The 26222-nt window shown below is 42.3% G+C and overlaps 1 protein-coding gene across 1 annotated transcript in view; it reads right to left on the bottom strand.

Annotated features, from left to right (window-relative positions):
* Positions 1-11608: 11608 nt before the first annotated feature.
* The window catches only part of RASGEF1C (RasGEF domain family member 1C), a 67929-nt gene continuing 53315 nt past the window's right edge, over positions 11609-26222 (bottom strand). The window contains exons 7-14 of the mRNA XM_061456983.1: positions 23480-23575; positions 22299-22401; positions 22128-22207; positions 21406-21501; positions 15892-15987; positions 15118-15241; positions 13037-13109; positions 11609-12552 (exon numbers count right to left, since the gene is read on the bottom strand). Coding sequence (XP_061312967.1) covers positions 12528-12552; positions 13037-13109; positions 15118-15241; positions 15892-15987; positions 21406-21501; positions 22128-22207; positions 22299-22401; positions 23480-23575 — 693 coding nt within the window. The 3' untranslated portion in view covers positions 11609-12527. The remainder of the gene's footprint in view (positions 12553-13036; positions 13110-15117; positions 15242-15891; positions 15988-21405; positions 21502-22127; positions 22208-22298; positions 22402-23479; positions 23576-26222) is intronic.

Below are 26222 nucleotides of genomic sequence, written 5' to 3'. Positions count from 1 at the left end.
CGGACGTCAGGGAACGTCGGGATGACGTAGAACAAAGGCCGCCCCCTAGCGGGGCTGGGCGGGAGGAGGCTCCGCCCTTGCGGTTGCTATGGCGGCCGTTATGAGGGAAGCAGAGCAGAGGCCTGGGCCTGGGCTTGGGCTTTGGGTTTCGCCGCGCCCCTCTGCGAGGCAGCCCCAAATGAACTGTGGCCGTGTAGGGCGAGGAGCCAAATTCATGTAGGGGATCGGGTTCCGAGGCTACAACAGACTTGCAGGGCAGCCCTCCTGTGGTGGTGAGCAACACCAAGTGTGTGGAGCGGCCCGGAAATCACACCTCCAATTAATTCCTCTTCATAAACTCACCAGGCGTTTTGTTTAAGCAGGTTGGTGCCCAGGTTGGTTCCACTGTTAGGCCTTGCTTTGTGCTTACAATGTTAAAAACAGCTCACAGGTTAAGGCCCCAGTGAGCCAGTCCTGAGTGATGCTAACAGGCTGTAGGGTATAAACCGTGTCAGATCGATTATCTGTGCAAGTCAGCGACTTGCACCTGCCCCCACTGCCGTGAGTAATTGCTCTGAGCACTAAAAAGAGAGGCTGTGCATTACAGAGTGCAAATAAAGCCATGTTTTCTAGTCCTGGGACAGGCCCAGAGACACCACAGCGGTGCTTGGCCTGACTGCCTGCAGCTTATGCTGCTGGTGCTATTCCTGATTCATACCCTTAGAAATGTACTGTGGTGAATCAAGCTTAGCCATGTGCTTCCAGCACAGACAAGTAACTTCCTTGATCCAAGAAAACCAAACTCCTGGTGTCACAGGTCTTAATTAATGTAGTACTATACAGTGGAATTGATGCAGTCCTCTACAGTGGAATAATATTATTACTCTGGCAATCATTCAGACAGAGAATTTTATAAGCCCAAAGAGATTAAAGTAAATTTAAAGATCTTGGTAAAGAAAAGCAAACCCAAAATGAGGGGAAGGTGGAACTGACACACATGCTTCGAATGTGTTAACTCACAATGTTTTACCCCGGGGAAAATTGCAAATCTCTCAAGGCTGGTAGATAAATTGAAGCATTCCCAAACTCAGTGACTCCCAGAATAATTTTAGCAAGTTTTACTTCGAGTACAGCAGAACTGAGGCAAAACCCAGAATATCTATGGGATAGTGTCCTTTTTTATCTAACAGTGCCAGTGTCTTTTTAATGTCAGTCCCGCAAAGTTTTTAGAAGACAGTGCTAAGATGAAGACATATTTGTTTTTATGGGTTTAAAATTTTAATTAAAATTTGTTCGCCAGTGAGCTTAAGAATTTAAACATTGTTTGCACTAGAGTGAAAATCCTGTTTCTCTTGTTGGGTTCATTTGTTTGGGTGTCTTTTAGAAGAGAAACTAATAGGGAGCATTAACAGCTCTTTATATCCACATGGTTTTAGAAAACCTCTTTCCTCAGAGTCCTTATCATGTACTAAATCTGACAATGCCCAGTGCAGCTTTGGTGCCAGTGATTTACTATTTCTCATTTAGCATGTAAACGATTGGTTATTATTCATATAATAGTAATAACATCTGCAAAGAATGAAGAGTTTTCCCAGTATTCACTGATATAACCCCTGCCTGAGGAATTCTCTGCAAGCAGCAAAGATAGACAAAACTATATCCACAGACAGTGAGCATGTACATGTGAATATGTATGCAGAAGTGTTGTGAACATACACAAATAACCTGTTGACCTGACCATTTGGGGAAGTCCCATTTAATGGGACTACATAAGCTAGTGCTGAAAAGGCTCACCAGAACTGACTACCTTGAAGCAGGAATATTCTAATTCTAGGATGTTTTGATTCTCTCCTGTCAGGAAGAAGGATCTTCAGCCTGGAATAAAAGGCTGGTGGAAATAACTACTGTCAACTATGAAAATACAATGAATGGGAGCTAGTAAAAAACTGTTGTTTTCAGCCAGAGGTTTTCAGCTGACAGTTGATAGAGAAACAAATCTGTCACAAGTTAAGAACAATTAGTTTCTCATTTTGAACCTTCCTGAAGAAGTATATAAAGGTTGTACCACTTTCACATCAAGCATACATAAAGTGAACAAAAGAAATTCACTCTGAAGCAAAAGCCTTACAACAGATTTGATAGAAAGTAGCCTCTATGGACAGACTGAAAAGTGTTTTCAGCTATTGCTCTTCGTGCTGAACAAAGTGCTTTCAAAAATACTTTAGTATATAACATTGAAAGGAAAACATTGAAAAGGAAAAGACATTGAAAGGAAGAGCAGCATTGAAAGAAGTTAATTTTCCTTCCTGTTCAGGAGGTGGCAGTGGAGACCCAGCAGTAGAGAAATGTCAGCTGGAATTTAAATGGTGTCTTAGAGAAGGATAAAATCAGGAGAAATCCACTGGCCATGACCGGGTTATGTAGTGGAAACAAAGCAACAGCCCCTCTAGAAATGGTGATTCTTAAGATAGGAATATGCTAATGGTAAAGAATCAAATTAGACAAATTTACAAAACTGGGAAGGAAACTCATTTGAGTGTAGTTACAGCTACTTCTGCTGTCAACCCTTATGGTATTTACTTTTGTTTATATGAGGCATTTCCTTGTTTAATTAGACTTTACAACACCAAATGTATGCGCAACTTGAGAGAGTAACACATAACGCAGCTATGGGTTAGATTGCTTTGTACAGCAGAATATGCTACAATTCAGTGTAATTATCCTGGTGGGACACATTTGTGCATGTATGAAAAGCTACATTCAAAACATTTGCTTCCAAATGCAATTTTTGGATGGTCCCTCTTTCAAATGCTTTACAACAGGAGGTGATCCATCCTCAGAGCAGCTATTCAGGAGATGTAAATCTCATTTGGTTTCCTCATTGTTCAGATACAAAATTTTAAAGCAGGGGTTGTCTGCCTTGCCCAAAGCCTCAGAAAGACTCAAAGGCAGAGCCAAAAATTCCTGGCTTCCAGTACTTCTAGTGCTGTGCTTGCTTTCTCTTAATTAAAACTGTATTGGTTTTGTTTTCCCTCCGTCTGGTTAGCATCAGAGAGCAGTTGATGAGCAGTTGTGCTTTGCCTTTAGCTGTTTATGGATTTCTACAGTTCCATGGCTTGGGTTTTGTACTGATGGAGACAATTTCATAGATTCCCCTCAATTGGGTGGTACCAGCTATAGCTTTGCTTGGGAACTCAGGGACAGAGTAATGACAGTACTCTATTCGTAAGGGACTGAATGGGATGGAAAAAACACCAAGAGGATTTCTGAGATGTATCAGGGAAAATATAAACTATAACTACTGATCAAGGGAGCCAGTGTCCTACATTTTTGTGGCATATGTAAATTCAGCACGGTAACAGGAGCTCGGATGAATGGATCAGGAGAAAAGCAAAGCGAGAATCCACTGACGCTATTTCCACTCCATGAAAGTTTATTCTTGAAAAGGATTAATTTTAAAACAGGTTGGGTTTTTGTTTCTTTTTTTTCAGGTTATGCACTAGAATAGAAACATGCAAATATGCAGCCAGGTCAGAAAGAACAAAATACAGTTATGGCTCAGGGACACATTTTCCATATTAGTGACTTATTGGACTATTTGTTAGAAAAGGAGTGACCCAGAAAAACCTTGAATGAGCATGGGCACCTGTGTTCATCCACACGTGCATTGGTGAGAAGTTGTGGCCAAACACAATGGATCTCTGTGGGGTATGAGCTGTACCAGGCTGGAACAGTCCTCGCTGCCCTTGGCATGTTTGTACGCTGTATTATAAAGGGCAATCAGAACACTGTGCCTTAAAGGACTGGCAGAGTGTCACTCAGGCAAGGTAAAGTTTTCTCTCCAGTGTTTTCATACATGGTGTGATTGTCCAGCTGGGATCACCTCAGGCTGAACTGACCTGATCCATTCCATTCTACTGCAAGGCTCACAGGGACTGTTCAAACTTGGATTTTTCTCACTGCCTGTTTGTGGCACAGCTGAGCCTTGTGAGGATTGAAATGTTTTGGCCTAATAAAATCTTGGGGGCTTGACACAGGGAAGCCTGAATAAGCCACAGTTTACAGGAAATTCAGCCAGATGGCTTAACAGTCCATTTTGGCAAGAGCTCTGATGCCGTGAGTAGGAACACTGTGCTGAGAAAGGAAGTTGCACATCACAGTTCTGCAAGCTTTGGAGTCAGTGTTGTTACTTACGTAGAGCGGAAAGTCCACGCTGGGTAACAGCAGGCAGGGCCAGGCTGTGCTAAACAGGAGTACCATACTCACAAGAAGCAATGTGGTGCAGACACCTAATGTTATATCGAGGAAACTCCAACACTTACACCCACATGAGTTTCACCTCTGAGCCTCTTTCTTCTTTATTAAAACAAAATTAGAGTACTTGAAGCAAGCACGTACATTATGTCTGGATTGGATCCCTCATCTCTGTAGAAGCTCTCAGTTTACTGCAATACAAATAATAAACACTAAATAAACATCAGTTCTACCATGGAGTTTTATAGGAACAGACTAAAAATACTCAGGCTCAGTCTCAGCCTCAGCTTTTTCCTCTTACTATGAAGTCTTGAGTCTATAACTCCTATTTGTGAAAATACTGTGGGAACTAAGAGAATTTGTCTCCTCCTTGCAGTGAAGTACAACGTTTAGAATGTGTAAGGATGAGGAGAGAAGTACTGAAGTGGACACAAGAGGAAGAACAGGAACCACAAGTACTTTTGTACCTACACACATAGTCATGAATTGCTGTGCAGAGTCTGTCTGGGACAGCTTTGTGTCTTTGGAGTTTCAAAGGAACCTGAGTTTCTTTACAGCCTATTCTGTAAGTGTGTAGTTGTTGAAATCTCTACTGCAAATAAAACTGAAGAACAAAATCCACACAAATGAGCCTTTTTCTTTTTTTTTTTAATTATTGTTCTTATTTGACACTCACATTACAAAATTTAGAAACCATAGACAGTTCAGGCAAACTGTTAAAACACAGTATAAATTAGGGGGGTTTAATATATAAATTCTATACATAGGTAAGTTAGCTTGAACATGACTGACAAAAGGATTTCATAACAACCTTACCACAACTGTATAAAAAGGCATGGGAATAGGATGGGCACTATAACCATGAATGCAGGTTAAGACATTTTCCACAACAGCTATAAAGCGTAACAATGACCATGCTATTCTCGCAGTGTTTATGTGGGGTACAGTATGCATATAACCATTAACATCTTGCAAGATCTATGTACAGTCACAAAATCATAACAGCCACTTTCAAGTAACTTTACTGTTTCCTGCCTGTGCAATTAATAAAGTGTCAGTATTCATTCTGAGCACTTCTAACAAAGCTACATGGTTTGAGTATTATGGATGGTAGAGGGATTTCAATTTAACCTGAAAATGCTGATCATAACATGAAATTGCTTAAGTTAAAGAAAAAGACACAGGAAAAATACAGCTCCTCATTACTTTCTCTCAGATAATCAGTATATACCAGTCTTTCAATCCATATTTATTTCCTAGCTTGATTCTTTTAAAGAAACTACAATGATAATTTAGTTGCCCTTTTTCTAAGCACAGTTGTAAAAAGGAATTACACCAAAAGGAATGTAAAACTAAGACCTGGATAGCTTTATAGGATAATGTTTAGAAAGGACGTGCTTCCCAGGCAAGCCTGGGCATTTCATTCAACCTTTGAATTTCTCAATCCGCAAACAAGGGCAGTTCTGCTTACCCCTTTTTACGCTGCCTTCAGGTCTGTGGCTAAATGCTTTAGAATAGAATGTTCTTGGAGTTTAGGTTGAAGACAGCTGGTACTGTCACTGAAAGTGAAAAAAATCAGCTATCTGATTTCTCATCTTTATAAGCTGATGAACACTCGCTAAGAGTTCTGAAACCCAGGGGATCATTTATTTCCCATCTGTGATGCTTACTAGCAATGGTCTTTTTACAGACAGACTCCTAAGGGAACTACTTGAATTGTTATTTTCAAACAGTCGAATTTAATAGCTCTGTGAGTGCATCTTTCACTGCGTTTTAATAATTAGGAGGATTCTGTTGGAACAACTCCTAGGTCAAGGCAAAGACAGACTGTAAGTGATAACCCAACTTGGGCTGTTATGGAAATACATATGATGTCAACAGTCCCAACTACAACCCCTGTTTCCTCAACTCTGTTTACCCATGGGCCAGACATCAAGAAAGCACCATATGTTCTGTTGTTTCTAAAAAACTGGCATTTTATAAGCAGAATTAAATAGCGAAAGCAGTGATGTAGTACTGACCATTAACAGTTCACTGAGGAAGTCACATTTCTCTCAAAGGTAGTTGGACTATGAAATTTTCTGATCAGAAGTCCATTAAGTGGGCTTGCACATTTTAGAAGGAAGTTTCCTGTACAGGTATTAATTACAGGACTCATGAGCTCTGAATTATAAACCTTCTGCATCCAGGGAAGCCTGGGAGCAGTGCGGTATTTGTCCAGATTAGCAGTTTCAGGGCCACAGGAATGAAGGGAGAAGGACTCCTGTTCTATTGTGACAGCTCTGGAGTATGAATACAGAGCCCTTGTATGGGAAAGAACTAGAAAAATGTTCTCATGGCATTTTGCAAGAGCTGTTTATGGAGCAAAATACCTCTTCTCTGGGGGGAAAGTCATCAAGGGGAGAAGAGCAGCCTAAGCCACTCTGAATTTATAGCACTGCAGCCTGCATCTGGCCACAGTACAAGGCAGGGGATCTAGACAGGGGTTACTCATACTTAGCATTTTTTTCTGTAGCTGAGCTTATAGCATGAGTTTCAGTGTCTTGCACCTGCACAGAGTATATGAAATACCACCCATATGAGCTATTATCTTCTTATCTGCATCTTGCATAATGCAAAAATGCAGGATGGGATGCCTGGTATGAGCATTAGCTTAATGGATTTAGTATTTTCTGCATATCTGAAAATATGCAAAAAGAATTGTAAAAGAAATGAATACAGAACAGAACAGACCAACCTCCAGACCTGTTTCATTAAAAATGGAACATGTTCCTGCCTCCTCTGCTCAGCTCAAGAGCAAAGCTGCTCCACAGAGCAGCTCACAGAGGTTGCAGGGAAGGGAACACATTCCAGGGTAGTGTGCCCTCTTTCCAACATACGCAACACTAAAACAAAAGCATTGGTACACCTTTGTGTATCAGCATTTCACTGTATTCTCTCTTGCCTTAGCCTGCCCAGCAGCCATTGATATCAACAGGAAGATATGCACAGGTATCTTGTTCCACTCTGCTGCCATGCTGTGAAATATGAAAGTTAACAACCATCAAGGTATTTCTCATAATTTTAAGTACTTATTTTTCCATGTTGCTTAGATCTTAAAATCTCTGTGATCCAGGTAACAAATTCTTCACTGTTTCAACTTCTCTAGAGGATTAAAAGAATTTTCTTGTAATAATCTTGTTGGATGGGTAGGGAAGCAGGCTCTGCCCCAGGTGAACTTCCTACCTTACAAAAGGGATGTATCCCAGCATCAGAAAACTAAGACTCACAGGCTCAGATATGAATTTGCACGTCAGCTTTGTACAGGATTTCTGCATCCTGCTGTTAGTGTACGTGCTGCCATACAGACAACAGATATATGTGCGCCACAGTTCAGTAATGCCCTGCACCAACTACTGAGGTAATTTCACTCCACCAATAGTGTTAAAAAGAACAAAAGAAAAGAAAGTCTTCAGCTCACAGCTTCAAGCAGTGACAAAGGGGCTTTTCCCTGTCACTCCATTCTAATCCCATTCTGCAATTACAACAATAGAAATAATCAGTTCATAATCAAAGAGGGTTTAATTTCCAATGAAAGAGACATCTGAGACAGAAAGGCTAATTTCTACCAGTCTAAAAAGACAAAAAGGTTCTTAGAGTCAGACAGTCAAATTTTGCTTACAGACGTGAATGAATACATTGGATCAGATTTAGTCCTTGAATTTGCTGCTGAAACTTCAACAGCATCAAAGAAAGCTTTTGCTAAGGCTGGATTTTCACCCTACTCAGTGCACCTGCCCATCTGAGAGTTGCACCTGCCTCAAAAGAAAGGCCAGGGACTATACCAGTTGTCAGTGCAAATTAATCCCTATGAATAACTTAAAACTGTAGTTAATAATTGCAGGACTGCTCCGAAGCCCATAAAAATCAACTGGTGCTTTTCCTCTGGCACATCGCTGTGCTTGGGATCAGTCTTATTTGATGGAACACAGCCATTGTTAGGCCAGACACGATTAACTCTATAACATCTTTACAATGATATGCATAACTGTCTTTTCTACTAACGTGTCTTTTTACTGATAACCCCAGTTACATATTCAGTAATCTAAGCTCTGTTCTAAACTGGATTTACAGTCATGTGGAAACCAGTGCTCATGTGCTTTAAGAAAAGGTGTGTAAATTATTGCAATAAACCATGACAAAGTAACCAAGGTTATCAGTAAGGGACTAACTTGATTTGAAGTGAGCGATTATCTTATCACCGCTGACCACATCACAAAACATTTGCAAGCTGAGAAAAATATCTCTATGCTTAAATTGCTTCTTATTTGAAGTGCTTGAGCAGCTGTGTTCACACTTTGATAAGTGCCATCACTGCAGTGGCTGGGATCACAGTTTGCTTCCAGACCTCCATGTTCTCTATCCACACAGCGAACTTCCAGCCAGCTGCATGACAGGATTGTGTTCACAGCCTAACAGAGGGAATAATGACAGGCTAAACTTGGTGTACTTCTGGTGCACGGCATTCTCGTGTGCTAGATTTACTCTAAGAGGTTTTTGCCCTCAAAATTCCATCACGTCCACTTTTAATTAAGTAATGTGATTGATGCTGATATGAAAATGAGGGCAAGATTGTATGAAGAAGTGTCTTTTGAAAGGCATTGAGCAAGTTCATCTACTGACTTCAACACAACCTGAAGGCACACAATTCCCTCATTGTTCTTCACCAGGCTTTTTATCTAGACCCATGTTGCAGAATGGCACACTCTAGAAATGAAAAAATCAGACTTTTGCTACCACTCTGATTACACTAAAGTAGGAGCAGAAGTGATTTCATGTATTTGGGTCTTTTAAAATACTTCTGTGCACACAGAAGCTAAGTTAATGCTTCTGAAGGACTCTGTCATATATTCACATCTTACTAGCTTAGGGTTTTGGTACTAACACTACAGACCTATAGGTTCAGTTCTGCTCAGCTCTCTGTGCAGGATTAGTTTAAGCAGCTGTCAACAAGGAGAGTCCACTGAAAAAAAGTGGAATTAGGAAGCTATGACATTACCAGTAGTAACTTGTCTAGATGTTAGTGACTACATACTTTATGGTGCTTGGTTTGAAGTGATACTGCTTTCTTTTCAGCACAGTAGGAGTTCTTTGCACATTTATAGCCAGAAAACACTAATCATTGGGGTGCTTTTCCTCATTGTTCTGTAATGTTAATACATTTTTGGAAGAAGTCTGTTCCCCAAATTATCCTTCTTTGTTCTCAGTTGTACTCACACTTTAAAACCTGTTGGTGAAGCAAGGCTCTAACCACCCTCCTGTCCGGAACTGTACACCCTAGTTAGGCCAACTATGAATTACAAAACCAACTGACAGCTATAACTTTAGGCTTACACTGTATTTGTATCAATAGGATTGTAGCTGTGAAATTGTGTGAAGACAAGCTATGATTCCTAAAGCCTGTTTTTTTAGGAGTGCTGTCTTCTCATTTGAAGTTGCTCTGTACGCTCACATCCAAGTCAGTTTACAATGAGCAGCCAGTGTCTCTGGAAATACTACACATCAGTATCACACACCTCCTTAAAGCAATAACAGATTTGATAGTCCCCAAATGATGTTTAGCACCTCTGAAAAAAAGACCTTTTAAATATGTGACTACATAAAGGTTTAAATGTAATTTAGTGCTTCTGACAGTCCCACTAAGCCCTTAATATGCACCTAAATCTGATCTTTATGCTTCCACTTTAAGCACTGAGGTTTGAAAGTTTTGGACTATGAAAGTGGTTTAGTTTGCAACAGTGATAAACTTTGTGAGACCTAATTTAACTCCTCCTTACGAAATTGCCCGAATTAATGGAAACTGCCCAAGAATGTAAAGTATTATCTGGAGCAATTACATTTTGATTCATCCTCAGGTGTTACAATCTCAGCTGTACCAGAATCTACTGACACATTAGAAAAGGAGTGAGGATTTGCATTTTAAAAAGCAGGTCTGAAGAAAGGGTCCATCCCCCTACATTGGGTTTCCGGTGAGTAAACCAACATTTCCACTATGAAGTCACACTGTGCCTGTTAAAAAGGATGCAGATGTTAATAAGAAAATGACCATTTAGCAAACACACTTAATGTTGTCTATATATTTATGGTTATTGCTCTGGATTTGGTTGGAATTTGACAGGCTTTTAATGGCATCATTTTGGAAATGGTTTTGCTTGAAGGAATGGCTCTGTAGTATAGATCATGTATAGCTCTCAGCTCATGTGCAAAAATTAACAAACACCATATTAACAGTGCCACTGGAATAGTGATCATTCCCTGGCTAGAATGATGCTGAACCATCCTTACACTTAGTTCTTCCATACAAGGCTCCAATAAACACAGGACATTTTTATGTTCCGCCTGCTTGAATTCATGCTCTGATAGACCTATACAAGAAGGAGAACTGAAATCCTGTCTGTGCAAATCTAGACGCCATCCTGTTCATCTCAGTAATTACAAGAGCAGTGGATTCCAAGTGGCCATGGCCCAGACTGCACAGGTTTTCACAGATCATAACCCAACCTAAGAACTGCACTGCAGCCACTACAAACCTTTAGTGTATCACCTAGAGCATGTCTGAGGCTGCTGCAGTCCTGATCATCTCAATTGTCAGAGCTGCCCTCAGAAATGCCTCACGTTTCAACAGCTCAGGCACGTATAACTCCTGAGGCCTGGCAGAGGGCAGGAACTGTTCCAGTTTTCTGTCTTAAAGACATAGCCAGGTTTTGTGAGTAGCCTGATTTCTCAAAACACTGCAGCCATTTGGAATCACTCTGTATTGAAGTGAACTATTACCAGTCACTAAGAAAGGGTTACATCCTCCTGTTGTAGACAGAGAAAGACTGGAGCATCTGAAAAGGCCAGTATCAAGTCAGTAATAAAATGCAAAGTTCAGTATTATCTGGCATTTAGGTTTCATTTAAGCTTTCTGAAGTCTTTTCTGGGGCAGGTAGGAACAGTCCTTCCACGTACAAACAGTCTACTGTTAGGCCTTAGTTTTGAATCCAATATCCATATAATTCATTATCATTTAATAGATATTACAGTAGCACCTTGATTATTGTACAACTTTAAACACAAGATGTAATCCCTACTTTGTATTATCTGTAAGGAAATGGTGAACATGGTTTAGATCCTAAATATAAGAGAGAAAAACAGTTACCTACTCATGAATGACAAATTCTTTAGTGTATTCATTCTAGTCTGAAACCCTTTGTCTTCTTAAAGCATACCATGTAGTTCCCAAATTCAGAGCAATTATCCCCCCCCCCATCCTCTTAGTATCACTTTGCAGAATAAAGAGCACTGAATTAATTGGAACCTGACAGAGTTTTTTCAAATGGTAATGCCATCTATCTAAGTGTGGTAGAACCCTCTAAAAGATGTAACTTCACATCAACAAAATTAGAGAATACACTAAGTACATTAAATAGGGGTACGTTGAGTCCAGACTAATTTGCTTCTTCAGTTCAGCTTTAGATTCAGTGGGGGGGGCATGTCTTTAAGCAAAACCATCTACACTCTGCACCCTCCTCAGATCTGCCAAGATTCACAGTAAGAAAAGCAACAACAGTGGTGGGAAGAATAACTAAGCAATAGTCATACTTCGGATTGTCCTCTGTTAACACTCACGACTGGCCCATGCTGCTGTGGTCTGTGTATGACATACACACGTACGTATGAGTGAGCGATGTCAGTTTTCATCCGCTGGAAGCTTATACCTGTAGCAGTCAGTGCTTTGTTCAACAAGGCCAGGGGACTGCTAATGTAAGATTAAGTTCGTTCTTCATTCAGCAATTAACCAGATTGCTGCTGTGTCTGTGTTTGATTTAATTTTACAATCCTCAGAGGGTTTAAAGAGCTGCAGTCTGAAGCACCTGCTTCTGAAATATTCACGTGTGGTTTTTGCTCTCCTTTTGACACACGTTCCTGTTCTCTTTTGCAGTACCACAGTTCTCCACACTCCTGATTTCCTTACGTTTTCCTTCAGAGGCAAAAGTTACAGCGATCCTGACGCGGTTTGGGCACAGCCACATATAGTCTGTTTGTCCTTCCTCTCTCTGTCTTGTAGTTAGAAAAGCGTCATTGTGCACACAGTTCTGTCGATTGCGGTGGATGAAGCCAGTTCATCCATCATGTCAGGCAGTCAAAAAACCCAACAAAAAAACTCAAACAAAAAAAAATTGTCTAAATCCCAAACAGGCATCTTTGGAATCAGTAGTGCAAAACGTTTGTGGATTTCTTTCCCTTGACCTACTGCAATAATCTCTCAATCTTCAAGTCTTCCCTAAAATAGTGGATCTGTAAATTTAAAACATAAGAACAGTGAAAAAAGGCAAATATAAAGGTGGGTGTTTGGGTTTTTACATCACTGTCTTAAGATTCTCGCTTACACCAAACCATTACATGTCTCTTATTAAGTTGTAAACTGTAGGAAGATCCAGTTAACCCAGGGCATTTTTCATCTACACAAGGCTTCTTTTGCCTGGGTACATACTATATAAATCATAGAACAGTTAGGGTTAGAAAGGACCGTAAGATCATTTAGTTTCAATCCGCATGCCATGGAGAGGCAGTGCACGTGTGGAGGGTATTCTTTCAGATGTGGATAGTTTGTGATTACAATTAGTTTTTATCAGTGCAGCCTCAGCTCTGAAGAATGGTCTTAAATGGAAGAGACCTCCATCAGAGGTTACATTTTAAATGCCAGCACTTTACAAGCTTTGTCTATCAGAGCAGCATTTTGGAGGTACTTCAGAAGTGAGCTGATAAAGTAAGTGGTTACCTTAACGATTTCCACCTGTCTTTTTCCGTCTGGTTTTCCGGGCTTTCACTTTCATAGGAAGCCAGATACAAACCTGGGAGAGGTAGATATGTGTTATTCCAACAGCAGCAGTAACCCCCTACCTCTCTGCATCGTTATATGTCCTGTATTGTACCCAATAGCATGAGAGACTAAAACTTCATGGTCTACCAGGTAGCTGGTAATCAGTAGGACACCAATGGTGAGCTCACACATCTACCTTTGGAAAGCTGTTTGGTTAATTTTGATGGAGCAGTAAAGGACCTCAGAGTTAAAATATGTTAGCATGACCTTCCTATAACAATATTAAACAGTTAAACGATCTCTGGGTTTGCATATAGAGATACAGGCCTACCTACTCCATCACAGCACTGCTACCAGAGTGGTATATGAACATTAAAAAAGAGAGGCAGTGGGAGCTGACAGCTAAATAAATAAACTTTAAAATAAGGGTATTCCCAACACTTAACACAACTTTATCTTCCTCTATCTTTTTAAAGCTTATAGGGATACGCTATCTTAAATGGATACGAAACACCTTCAAGGCAAGAATGAGTTACAGAAACCAGAGAAGAAACACAGTAGAAGAAAATAAACAGGTCTTTTACAGTGGAAAACTTTGCACTGTAGGATGCATTTCATGACACCGAGGTGTGTCTAGGCTGTAGAGTCTCCTCTGCAAAAGCTGCTGGTGCATTAGTATCTCACCGTCTTCACAGATTTTGTTTTATGTAAGCTGTGATTTGCATCCACATGCATTTCCTCATTTGGCTGTTGATGCTTTATTCTTTAATGCTGGAACCATCTGAGAACTCAAGTCTGTGCTCCAGTTAATCGCATTTTAATATGCAGGTGTTGTCCCACCATTCTGCCACACTGTGACAAGCATAGTACGGCTGCATTTCACATACCACTGCTGCAGCTCTAATACGTTCTCCCACCTACTACTCAGGGCAGGTCTTTCTGCTCTGCACTTCCCATGGGTAGCAGGGGAGGCCTCCTGTGGCTTCTGCAAAAGGCGTCTCATGAAAGCACTATGAATATGGGGGAGGGAAAATCTGCAAGCAATTAGTGGGCTGAGGTCACCCTTTTTTGGTCCAGCAGCCTGAAAGCTGTACTTTTATCCCTAACTTTCGCTTTCTGTCCCTTTAGAGCCTAAACCAAATGCCTCCATCCTATCTCCTTCCGATACCCACTGCTTTAATCACATTAATTATTCTATTTTGGCAGTCCTTCTTAGGATTTCGGTAGGATTTTTGAAGCAGTATTTTGTGTTCTGAAGTAGTCTGTGAAATAAAAGCTGTCTTGGTCTGATTAACTTGGATTAGTACAGAAAACTGCCTAAGGAACCACGACAAAATAAACCCTACGCAAGTATAGCTGATGGGAATACAGCTACAGACAATTCAGTGCGTGACAATGTACCAAGAGGCAACTGAGACAAACCAATATGAAATGACACCGTCTGACATGCTGGATACGAAATTGAAGAGGACAGATAAATAGAAAAAGACAATCAGAGAAATAACTTCAGAACAGGGGTTTTGAAGCTGAAATTAATTCCTAGAAAAGATTTTTCTTAAAACTGCTTTTCTGTAGATAACATTTCTGTGCTGTAGAGAAAGAGGTCAGCAGGACTGCCGTCACCCTGGGCTGTGCTCACTGAAGAGATGACAGCCTTGGTTTGCAGAAGAGATTAGTTCTGGCTCCATCAATCACTGAACAAGCAGCTAAGGGACAGCTGACATTCACAGCAGTCCACACTGGGGTTGTGTGGCCTCTTTTCATGATTACAAAAATAGGGCTACAATGGCAGCTTCCTAGACAGTGCCTTATAGAGAACTTATGGACAAAAGGAAAGCAATCAGGGAGAAGCTTCATGAGCTGGAAGGTTGTATTTGCAAAACCACATTGATAGACTGTGCATAAACAAGCTGCATGACAGGAAAGCTAGGAAAGAACCAGGGCTGGTCAGTAAGAGAGATCAAAGCATTGATCAGGGTATGGATAAGCACTGGTGAAGAGACGTATTTTCAGTGATTAGAGACTGTAGAGAGTCTTACCATCCTCAGTGAAAATGGGAGCAGTATGCAAGTAGTGGATGATGTTCGGGTCTTGTTCGAAGGGACATTCCACTTGCTTCCATGTTATAAATTCTCCTACTTGCTTAGCCAGTTCCAGAAATTTCTGTAAACATAAACCCATTCCACTTAGATCCAGTAAAATTATCTCACTCAAACAACTCCATCCGAGCAGAAGATTGGGATCCAGGATCCCTCATGCCAAGTAGAAGGTTACTATGAGAAAAGAGCCTTTTATGGTTTAGATGGGTACATTTTCACAGTTCATTTACAGGGGAAAGAGAGAGGAAAGGGTGCCCTACGTTTCTTCTTCTAAGCCATTTCAGTTTGCACTTCAATGAAAATGTATCCATGAACAAAGCTCTGGGTTATACATGTGTACTTCAGAATAGAGGACTTAAACTTTGATGGAAAAGGAAGGAGCAGAAATAGATATACATTACATAAAGTAGAATGACTCCAACGCCTCACAACTCTTTAGGCCTTCTAACAGTTCTATTTTAAGGTGCTTCATGCATTACTCATTCTCACAATGCCAACACTGGAGGAGCAAGTTAGAATGATCTGCTTGTAATGTTTATGTAAAATATACATATTAATTCCTTTAAAAGCATCCTGGGATTGGTTTAACTTTCACACAGTCACTTGAGATCATCTCTTTTGGCATCTTTTGTTGGTCTGCACTGAAATTGCACGCAAATGGTCTCAGGTAGTGCTATCAGAATGGGATAGATAAAGGCGGTTTTGAGAGCTTACTTCGAAGTTGACATGTCCATTTGGAAGGCGATTAGCACATCCTTCATTCAAAAAATAAATGTCTTTGATCAAGAGGCTGAAGAAGGGGATCACAATCTGTGAAGAGAAATGACAGAACTGTTATCTTTCCAGTTCAGTATTTTCTCTGCATGAAAGAAGAACTCAATCAGGAGAGAGGAGAAAAAAAGAAATATTAACTTTTTGGTGTGCTACACACTTAAAAAGGAGAACAGTGAGGGGCAAGCAAAAGAGCAGTGGGGTACAGAGACACTTTCAGCCAGCAGGAGAACATACGTTGAAATGAACACAAACTGAGCACAACATTCACTGAGCAGAATAAGACTAAGAAAATACCAATAACCCAGTTTATCATCAACAGCATCACTGCCTGATGACAAGGCCAGACAGCAAAGAGCAAAATAAAATTACAGAACTCTTCCCTTCTTTGTTGGGCCTTTATAAGCAAAGATGTTGAATACACAAATGGAGCGATTTAAAGACAGAATAATTGCCTGGTGATTGAGGACTTGTCTACAAGCAGTTAACCAGGAGCTGTTTCGTTTTCAACAGCTCCACACACGGGTACCTCTTGATGCATATAATTTCCTTCCTGGTGCCGGATTAGTACAACCTGCCTCTCCAAATTAACCTGCAGACAGCGGGACTGAAAATATTAAGTTAGTTGACAGGAAACTGCCAACAGTAGCCAGAGAGATCAATGTAGTGCTTCAGATAAGCCCTGGGCATCATCCGGGGCAAAGTGGCATATAGCAGTGATCCAAGCCTTCTCTCTAACCCGTAAGTCACATCATAATTTGATAAGGGAAATGTGTTCTTCTAGGTAGGACTCTTGAAATTACTGGAATTACAGCAAGGATAAATTTGGTGCCCAATGTTCTACAGCAAAAGGCAGTAACCACACTCCTGAAGTGCATCCCCAGCACTTCAGCAGAGGTGCAGAGAGCAAAACTGCCTCTGGGTCCTTACATGTCACAAGGGGAGAAACACAACACAAAGGACCAGTCCATCACAAAGCTGATCCCCAGGGTTCTGGGATTTCCCACAGCTTTTCTGGACAACCTGCGCCAGCAGCTCACCACCCTCACAGTAGTCATGTTCTTTTCCATCTAATGCTGTACATCCGCTGGAATAGGATATGAAATGGACATAGACCAGGATTGGCGGCTGTTATTTTCCAGTCTATAGCCTTCAGAATGCAGCAGTGAGTGTGAGCATGTCATAGATGCAAAAATACTTACGGAGGCAAAGAGTCTGCAAGCTGCTACCATATCTTGCTGGGAAAATGGAAGCCAATTTCTGTTTAAGCTAAAATAGGACATGCAGTAAGCTGCTACAGATCTGCATCTCTGCTGGCTTTTTGTGGGACGACCACTGATACACTCTACAATGTCAATGCAATAGCCATAAAAAAGCCTGGACTGACACTCCAAGAGCCACTGGCATTATCCTGATAGATCCCATTGATATAAGAGTGGAAACAAAGCACAGCATAACCTCCTAAAATGCTGAGCACTCCTGTCAGGGTGAGGTGGAGCAACTTCTAGTCAAACTGAGCTAAGTGTGTTTCAGGATTCATTTTTATATCATCCAAACTAGATCCATCAACCTAAGGTAAAGAATACAAATCAGTCTGTGTGGTTTATTTCCTACCATTAAGGTTGCTAACTCTGTAACCAGTGTGGTCTTACAGGGTTGAAAGATACAGAGAGCTGAAGGCAGACACTGGTCCCCAGCTAGAAATCATTGCCAGGTTCTGTCTGCATTGCTTTTTGCAGGCAGATGTGAGCTTGTTCTGCACTGCCTGGGAGCTAGGTCACCATCATTAGTGGTACTAAACATAACCAAGAAGCCTTGCTGAGATGGAAGGTATATGGATGTGGGCTCAATGGCATGCTACAACGCCACCAGTCAGCTCAGAGCATGGGCAGAGCTTGTTCTCATCTGCATCCAAAAGGCGTCAAAGACGTACCCTAGGATACCAATTCCCTCCACACTGCCAGGGGATTTCTGTCTTTGAGTCACCATTTATTTTCCCATTTTCCCTGTATGTTTTGTTTTCCAAGGAAAAGCAGCAGAAGTGGATATAGTTACACTCTAATGCTGGCTTCAATCCAGGCACTTTGCTAGCATAAAATCTGGGTTAGTGCCAGAAACTCGGATTTCACTCCCTTTTGATTCCCCCCTCCTTGTACCATCCAACCCACCCACATGCTGAAGGACAATTGCCTCCTGCAGAAAGAAGAAAGCTAATGAGATCAGACATGTTCTTCCTCCAAGGCACCAGACGGCAACAACACACAGTACTGCACTGTACATACTCCTAACGTTTCAAAGCCAGAGATGTGTCATTAGCACAATGCAGGGTTTCCCAGTGGAATGACTTAATTTTGGAGGTGGCATAGGTCAGCTGACTGCACAGATAAAACCAGGCTTCATTCCTAACAAGTACACCCCTCTGAATTCTGCATGAAACATCAGCCCTGCTTCATTACCAGTTCTCTCGACCTGCACTTTGGCAGGTTTATTTCTGCCGCTGTACTGCATCTCTCCGCTTTGAGAGCTGCATTGCCATGCCTTTTGACAAGCCTGCTCCTGGAGAAGTAGTGAGCAGTTCTAACTATGCTGTTTACACACTGAGAGAAGGGCTGGATCTGAACACTGCGGAATGAGGTTAGGAAATCCTCCACGGGTACACCGAGATCCTTCTCCTACAACCTGAGCTGCAGTCTCCCACGAGCAATCTGAGGATGAGGATGAGTGATGAAATCAAGCAATGTTCTTTGTGCCCGAAGGCTGGTGTCACATGGGGGATTCGGGTGAATGTGTGCACAGAGGAGGGAGGATGTCCCAGGTCATTGCCTCACCCCGTCTCCCTCTGAGGATGTAATTTAGCCCCTGAGCTGTGTTTCTGTTCAAGTGCTATGCAGAGCTCAGCAGCCAAGACACCAACCCCAAGGGGAGCAGAGTTTCTGGTGAGTCTGCCAGCTAAATGTCAGCTCCTCTGAGCCCACAGGCAATTCTTCTTCCTGTGAGACGTAACCCACTGCTTATTCTGTTGGTCTGTGACAAGAGCACCTCTCCCCTTCCCAAGCAGACGGACTGAGCCCTGAAGCCTCTGTCTGTGCTTCTGGGGTGGCCACTTGTTGAGAAGAGGGGCAAAGAGGACTGGGATCCCAAACCCTTGTAAGCACAATTCAGTTTGAAGATAAATCTTTCTTCAGAGTGAGCTTTGCTGTGTGTTTGCCAAGAAACAACATTTTCTATCAAAAAAGCAATCGTGTTCTTCCAGTCTCATTCAAATGCACTAAAACAAAGAACTGCTCATCTGGCATACAAAAAGAAACAAAATTCCTCAATTCCTACAGCAAAAATTACATGATCTGCTGTATCTGACATTTTAAAATACCCACTGTGAGCAGCTACCAAATCATATGCTTGAGCATTTTCTTGAACTGATGTTATCTACACAGGGGAAACAGAATATGGGCTTTTTCTTATGTAAAATAGATCCCTTTCAATGCAATAACCTCTCTGTTCCTAGTCTTACCCAGCTAGGGGTACAGATATGATGGAGACTGATAACTTCCACAGGAAATTAAGTCAAACAATAAAGCAACTGGTTTGAATATATATGATGGATGCCGAAGAACTAAACTGCAGAAGCACCTCAGACTGGTAGATGCTCACTGCAGTGTGTGTGAGTTAAAAGGATTTCTCTGCCAGCCACACACATCCATCTCTTCTTTGCAGAGAAGTGCTTTTCAGACCAACTCAGCACACTCCCATTGCAGCTGAGTCAGCCTGCGACCAGATGCTGATCTCATTTCACTGTAAATGCCGTGAGATTCCATTAGCTTCAGCAGATTTACACAAATTTACAGGGATGTGAGATTAGCATCTGGCCTGGCTCCTCTGCTGAATGAATACTAAATTACATATTATGCTTCTTCATGTGGTATCTACTCTACCTTAGCCATGCTCTGTGCAGAGATCACCCATTTATGACTACGTGCAACTGCAATGTTAAAAACAAACCCTCTTTCATAGAATCATAGAATCATAGAATAGTTAGGGTTGGAAAAGACTTTAAGATCATCAAGTTCCAACCCCCCTGCCATGGGCAGGGACACCTCACACTAAACCGTATCACCAAAGGCTCTGTCCAGCCTGGCCTTGAACACTGCCAGGGATGGAGCATTCACAACCTCCCTGGGCAACCCATTCCAGTGCCTCACCACCCTCACAGGAAAGAATTTCCTCCTTATATCCAATCTAAACTTCCCCTGTTTAAGTTTTAACCCGTTACCCCTTGTCCTATCACTACAGTCCCTAATGAAGAGTCCCTCTCCAGCATCCCTATAGGCCCCCTTCAGATACTGGAAGGCTGCTATGAGGTCTCCACGCAGCCTTCTCTTCTCCAGGCTGAACAGCCCCAACTTTCTCAGCCTGTCTTCATACAGGAGGTGCTCCAGTCCCTGATCATCCCCGTGGTCCTCCTCTGGACTTGTTCCAACAGTTCCATGTCCTTTTTATGTTGAGGACACCAGAACAGCACACAATGCTCCAGGTGAGGTTTCATAAAACAACAACAGAAAATTGAATGGAGAAATAAGCAAATGAATAAGAAACACACTGGGGCACAAAACAGGAGGATCCTGCACTAATGTCTCATCAACCTGGTTTTTGCAGCACCAGTGACATCTCAGAAAGCTACAGATCTGCCATGAACACCGATTAAACACTTCAATTCGTGCTCACCGAGATGGCAGCAACAACCAAATGAAATGAAAATTCACAAGGATAGCATTTCACCCCACATTTGCTGCAGTGGGTTCAGACTAGACCTCAGGAATTGTGGTAGCTCAGTCATCTCTCCCTAATGTAAATGGAGAACCACCTCATCTCGGAGAGCTGTGCCCTTTGCTCTCTATCTCAAATCACAGCTGCACAATAGGGGCTTGTCTGCACAGGGGCCTGCCTGGCAGAGCTGTAAGGAAAGCACAGATTCACCTGGGCTGCCAGGCGGATGCTCCATACCAAAATAGAAGTCATTTTAGCTCGGAATACCTGTTCCATCGGGTTCATCAATCTGAACAATGTGTATTTTCCAGGGATATAGAGATTCAAGGCCACGCTGGACGGGGCTTGGAGCAAGCTGCTCTAGTGGAAGGTGTCCCTGCCTATGGCAGGGGCTTGGAACTGGATGAGCTTTAAGGTCCCTTCCAACCCAAACAATCCTGGGATTCTATGCTGTGTGTCCTGCCCTCTTTTGCTCCCCAGTACCCGAAAACAAGTCCACAAAAGCCCTGTGATCCATTTCAGAATCCTTTCAGCCACCTATTTACACTTCCAACTTCATTTAGCAATGCACAAGCCTTGCATGGGTGACCGATGGAAGGGAGGAAAGCGTTTGCATTGAGTCTCTGAGTCACCGACTCTCAGCCGCAATGCGCACCATCCATTTGGAGATAAAGGGGATGCGGTCCCACTTACCTTCTCTCTGTTGCTGTGTGCGGTGAGGGATCTGTGAGCAGCCCCCCGCAGTGCTGTTCTGTAGTTATAGAAGTTACCAGTAGGGTCCATCTGGTGCTGGATACAGGAAAGAAGACACCTTGCTTAGACAGTGACATGGGTCCTCTGAAGAGAACTTTACTTTCAGCTGTAGCAAACCCCGAGCAGAGCCTAGCCTACATCTTCAAACCCCCATATACACACCCGTGAACTAAGGATACTGGGAGACATCTACACATCATGGCTGTTTGTACCTCTGATTTTTCTACTAACAGCTTACTAAGCTTTTACATGAAGAATAAGGACTGCTCATTTTATATATGCCAAATCTTGGAATCCTCAATACATAAAAAACCTTGGGCCTTGTTCATTCAACACCCAAGGTATAGCTGGGGAGCTTTACATTCAACATTGTGCCCATGGCCAAACAAAACTGGCATCAGTGGAAGCACTATGGCTTGCATATAGTCTTGTATTTTAGTTCTGGTTTTCCTCCTGTTTGAGTGTTCTGATTCCCCTCTAGATATCAGCAGCTTCACACCTTCCTCACTATGCCTGGGAAACTTCAGCCGCAATCTGGCCTTCTGCCTGGGAATGTATCTGCAAACATCTCAGACTGGGATAACAATGTGAAAATGCACAAATGAGGAAGCCCAGAATACAATTCAAGCAGTGTATCAGCATGTTTGGTTTGGGTTTTTTACCTCAAGGATGAAAAATTTGGCTGTTTTCACTTTTGACCAAGTCTTCTTTAGCCTGGAAACTGGACTCATGTTCATTCCAGCTAAGAGGGAGAAAGAGGAAAAAAGAGCCATGGATAAGAGTCAGGTTTCCTTTTTCATCTCTGACAGCTGACAGTTAGAAGCTGTACTTACAAATGATTGCCATCAGCGAATTAAAATTCCCTATGTTAAAGCACTCTCGGGCAACATCAATGAAGAATTCAATGACTTGGGCTCGCTGTTTCTTTTTTGCAGGCTGCAAGTTAAAATAAACAAGTATCAATAATAAGCATATGCAGAATTGGAGGGTGTCTTAGGCATTTGTTCCATACATAGCATGGGTCCATCCACACACAGCTTGGGCCATCTGCTGTCAGTCACTGGCCCCATTTCTGTTCCAGCAATCCAGGGGATGCTGGTGACTGGCAGTCTCTAAAATCAAAGCTTTCATTGCAGTGACACAGAAGAAATTCACAGCAATTCCCTGGCTTGCCTCAGTTAATGTCTTAGAACTGGAACAGCAGCCAAAACAGCCCTGAAGCGGTGGCTCAGCTCCCTGCTGGCCTCAGTGAGCGCATCAGCACAGACTTTCCTAAAGGCAGGATTTCACACCCATGTCACAGCAGCATCTTTGTCGCAGAAAGACTTTGATTCACTGCATTAATCCCTATCCCCTCTTCTGGCCCTTGCAGCAACATGGCCAGGCCAAATGGTAGCTTGCATTTTAAATGTATGTTTTTATTGCAGTGGAATCACCCCACCTTTTCCAAAGATGATCTTCAAATGGCAATGCCTTTGAGTCCAGGCTGTTTATACTACTACTGTTCCTCCCTTCCACATCCTTTTCAAAGGAGAAAAATATTTTGTTCATTTTGATGGGGCCAAGTTAAACAAACGAAAAGCACTACCAAGTTAAAAAATGACCAGCGACAGTAATGGGCAGCAGGACAAAGAGCCCTGCAATGGGAATTCACACACGCAGCAGACCTTTGGGATGACAGATAACAAATACTGCTCCACTAGAATCTTTTCCAGCAAAAATCTCGCAGGATAATTTAAGGCAGTTTTTACTCTCTTTTTCCCTGCAGGGTTCATTATTCCACACTGTGCTCCTACTATGTCAATGAGCAGGGTATCCCCTGTGTGTCGCCAGCTCTGTTTTGCAATATGTGTGTCATTTATCAGGTTGGTTCTGCGGGTGCAGTATTTCTAAAGCTTGCCATCAGCTGCTGAGCTAGGTCAGAAGAAATAAATCCCCAGTCTGCCTATTAATGGAGAATCTCAAACTGGTACATCAGGCACGTGGTAAAACATGCCACACGCTTTTGACTCACCATGCAGATTTCTGTGGCCACAAGATAGCAGAGCCTATTGAACCATTTCACATAGGCCTCCAGGTTACTCGTCTTTTTCTGTTCACTGAAACAAGTCTGGAGAGGAAGAAACACACAGAAAGACATATAGCTGTGTTCCAGTTAGCTGATGGCCAAGATAAATACTGCACAAAGGTACTTATTGGCCACATGGAAGACTGTGTATTATGAGCCCCTTTCAAAGACACTGGATAGGTGGATGGCTGGCAGATGCACAGGGTCTAGCCGAGTGTCACACCACACAATTCACAGTAGGGTACAGAAACAGCCCCATTTCACCTGCAGCAAGTGTTCACTGGCAGTCTGCACTGCCCCTGGGATACTAACAGCCAGGGCACTGCAGGATTCAGACAACAAGAAGGATGTGCAGAAAAAGTAAGACAAGCAGAGTCTTCCACAGCACGCTCAGCTTGTGGTTCTGATGGCAGCTGTGGTTCTGATTCCTTCCCTTCAGTAAATGCCATCACCCACAGCCCTTTTCTGGAGGGGAGAGGCCATCATTTAGTGAAGTGAACAAGAGATAAGCAGGAGAGAACACAGTTCTATTTGCTTCTTTATGGGAAAAACATTTCCCTTACTGAGTTTTCAGGGTAATAGGGTCTCTAGTGACCACCTCTGTCCTGATGGCTGCTCTTGAACAGGTCACTTACATGCCAGAGATGCTTCACTGATAAGAGCCATTAGAAGAAGCACATTTTTCACTCTTTTTTTTTTTTATATGAAAACTTAAATAAGTTCCCATAATCAACACAGGCAATGGAAGCAAATAGTTGGCTGAACTCTTCCAGTTCCTTTGGCACCAACAGGTAATTTGACTTCAGCGGAGTGCTAGGGCAATTCACACCGCCTTAAGATGTTGCTTGGGATTATAAGAATTCAAGTCCTTTTCCCATCCCTAAATCCTTCCACTGCCCATCCAGGAGCCACTGCTCTTTGGAGTTCAGGTGATTTATTTATTAACATCCACTAGAGGGTATCAGAGAATACCGAATTTTTGGTTTATTAAGATGGTAATTTCCCGGAGCTACCATAAATAGATGCCACTACAAAGAAAATCACACTGCATAAGCACAGATCCATGCATGTCAATGGGATTACCTATATTATGTTAGTGACCTTAAGAACTGGGGCTTAGTATGATTCCCAAGGTAATTCAAAGTAAGAAAACATTCACCTGTGATTCTGTATACAGCCGTGTTTAGAAACAGAAATCACAGCACCACACTAAGGAGCAAATCTCAGCAAGCCTGAAATTCCCAGCCACCTTATGAGTAGACTACATATACAATAAAAATATGTATTTTAAAAGCATCTCAAAAGTAAATATCAGCAACCAGCATATAAATATCAAACAGTGGAAGCCCAAAGCAGCTCCAGTCTACCCACAGCAGTTGCTTTCATGTGCTCTGTGGTATTTCTTATTCCCTGCTATAACAAAAAGTACATGAAACATAGGCTTTGTTCTAAATATGGTATTTACATCTCTACACTGCTATCCCGTGCCAGGGCATAAGAACCACAGCTAATACCACAAAACTTGTTAAAATGTGCCACAGTTAAAGTTGAAGCAGACTGCTTTTTAAAGGTTAAGCTTTATAAATGGCAATGATATTTAGCACCTCCCTAGCCTCTTCCATCTGCAACTCACGCTGCTTGATAAACATTCAGAAGCGAAGCCTTTTGAAGCCCTCGTGCAAGAAAGATGTTTCATGTGATCTCCAGCTGGAGGGAATTCAAACCAGAACTGATTCCCTCTTCATGGGCTGGGGAATGATGCATTGCTTCACGTAAGGTTTGTGCCTCTATGTACAGATCCCGTATGATCCCTTGGCTATACCTTACCCTGGTGTGAAGGCTCTTCTAAATCACCACTGGGACCTCTGGTCAGTGCAGGCAGAGGGCAGAGAAAACCTCCAGACTACTTCTGCTTTCCTCAGCACTGCTGACTTCAAGCCCAGCAATCTGTTAGTGCCATTCCTTGTGTGAAAATGTAACAGCAGTTTTGCTTTAGAAGTAGATCCTCCTGGGGGAAGACGTTGCCTTGAACTTAGAAGCAATGCCGTGGTGCATCCCTGCTTTGTGCCTGTTATTATGCACTTCATTGAAGTCACAGAACTGCCACTGGGCAGCACTTCAGTGCTCGGATTTGCATCTGAAGAGCATGCATAACTGTCGAATAGCTTGTCATAGTCTGCCAAGATGATTTGCTTGGATTCCCCACCCCACCATTATTTTCAGGCTCTCTGCTTCTCATTCTAATCCTTCCTGTCCACCTCAGCTGATGTTTCCTTATGTTTCCCCTGTAACCTCAATTTCTCTTCACACCTTGGTGGTATTCTGTGCTGGCTTTGCATTTGCAATTCCAGATACAGCTACAGGCACTGTGCATACATTATTACTGAACATTTCCTTCTTCCTCTTAGCATCCCTTCTCTGTGGCTTTATGCAATTTAATTTCAGTCACTGCTGCCTCCTTCCCAGTCTTCCAAAATTCACTCAAAGTTAGTGCCTCGATTTGATCTCTTCCATTTTACTTCACAACAGATATGACAGTTGTTCACTTTCAGTCCTGTCCCTCATCTTTGCAGCAGGCTGTTCAAATCTCACCAGGGTTGGTTTGGTATTTGATGCTTCTGACACCTTTGCTCCCTTGTGGTTCCTTCCTAAAGAATGTGATCAATGCTGAGAATACTTGAAACACCAT

Source organism: Pezoporus flaviventris, unplaced genomic scaffold (assembly GCF_033815535.1).
Source record: "Pezoporus flaviventris isolate CSIRO_AGI_PZ_B2104156 unplaced genomic scaffold, CSIRO_AGI_Pfla_v1 ptg000023l, whole genome shotgun sequence".
In the NCBI taxonomy this organism is placed as follows: Eukaryota; Metazoa; Chordata; class Aves; order Psittaciformes; family Psittacidae; genus Pezoporus; species Pezoporus flaviventris.
The sequence above is the reverse complement of the archived record's forward strand: the minus strand, read 5'-3'. Positions and strand labels throughout refer to the sequence as shown.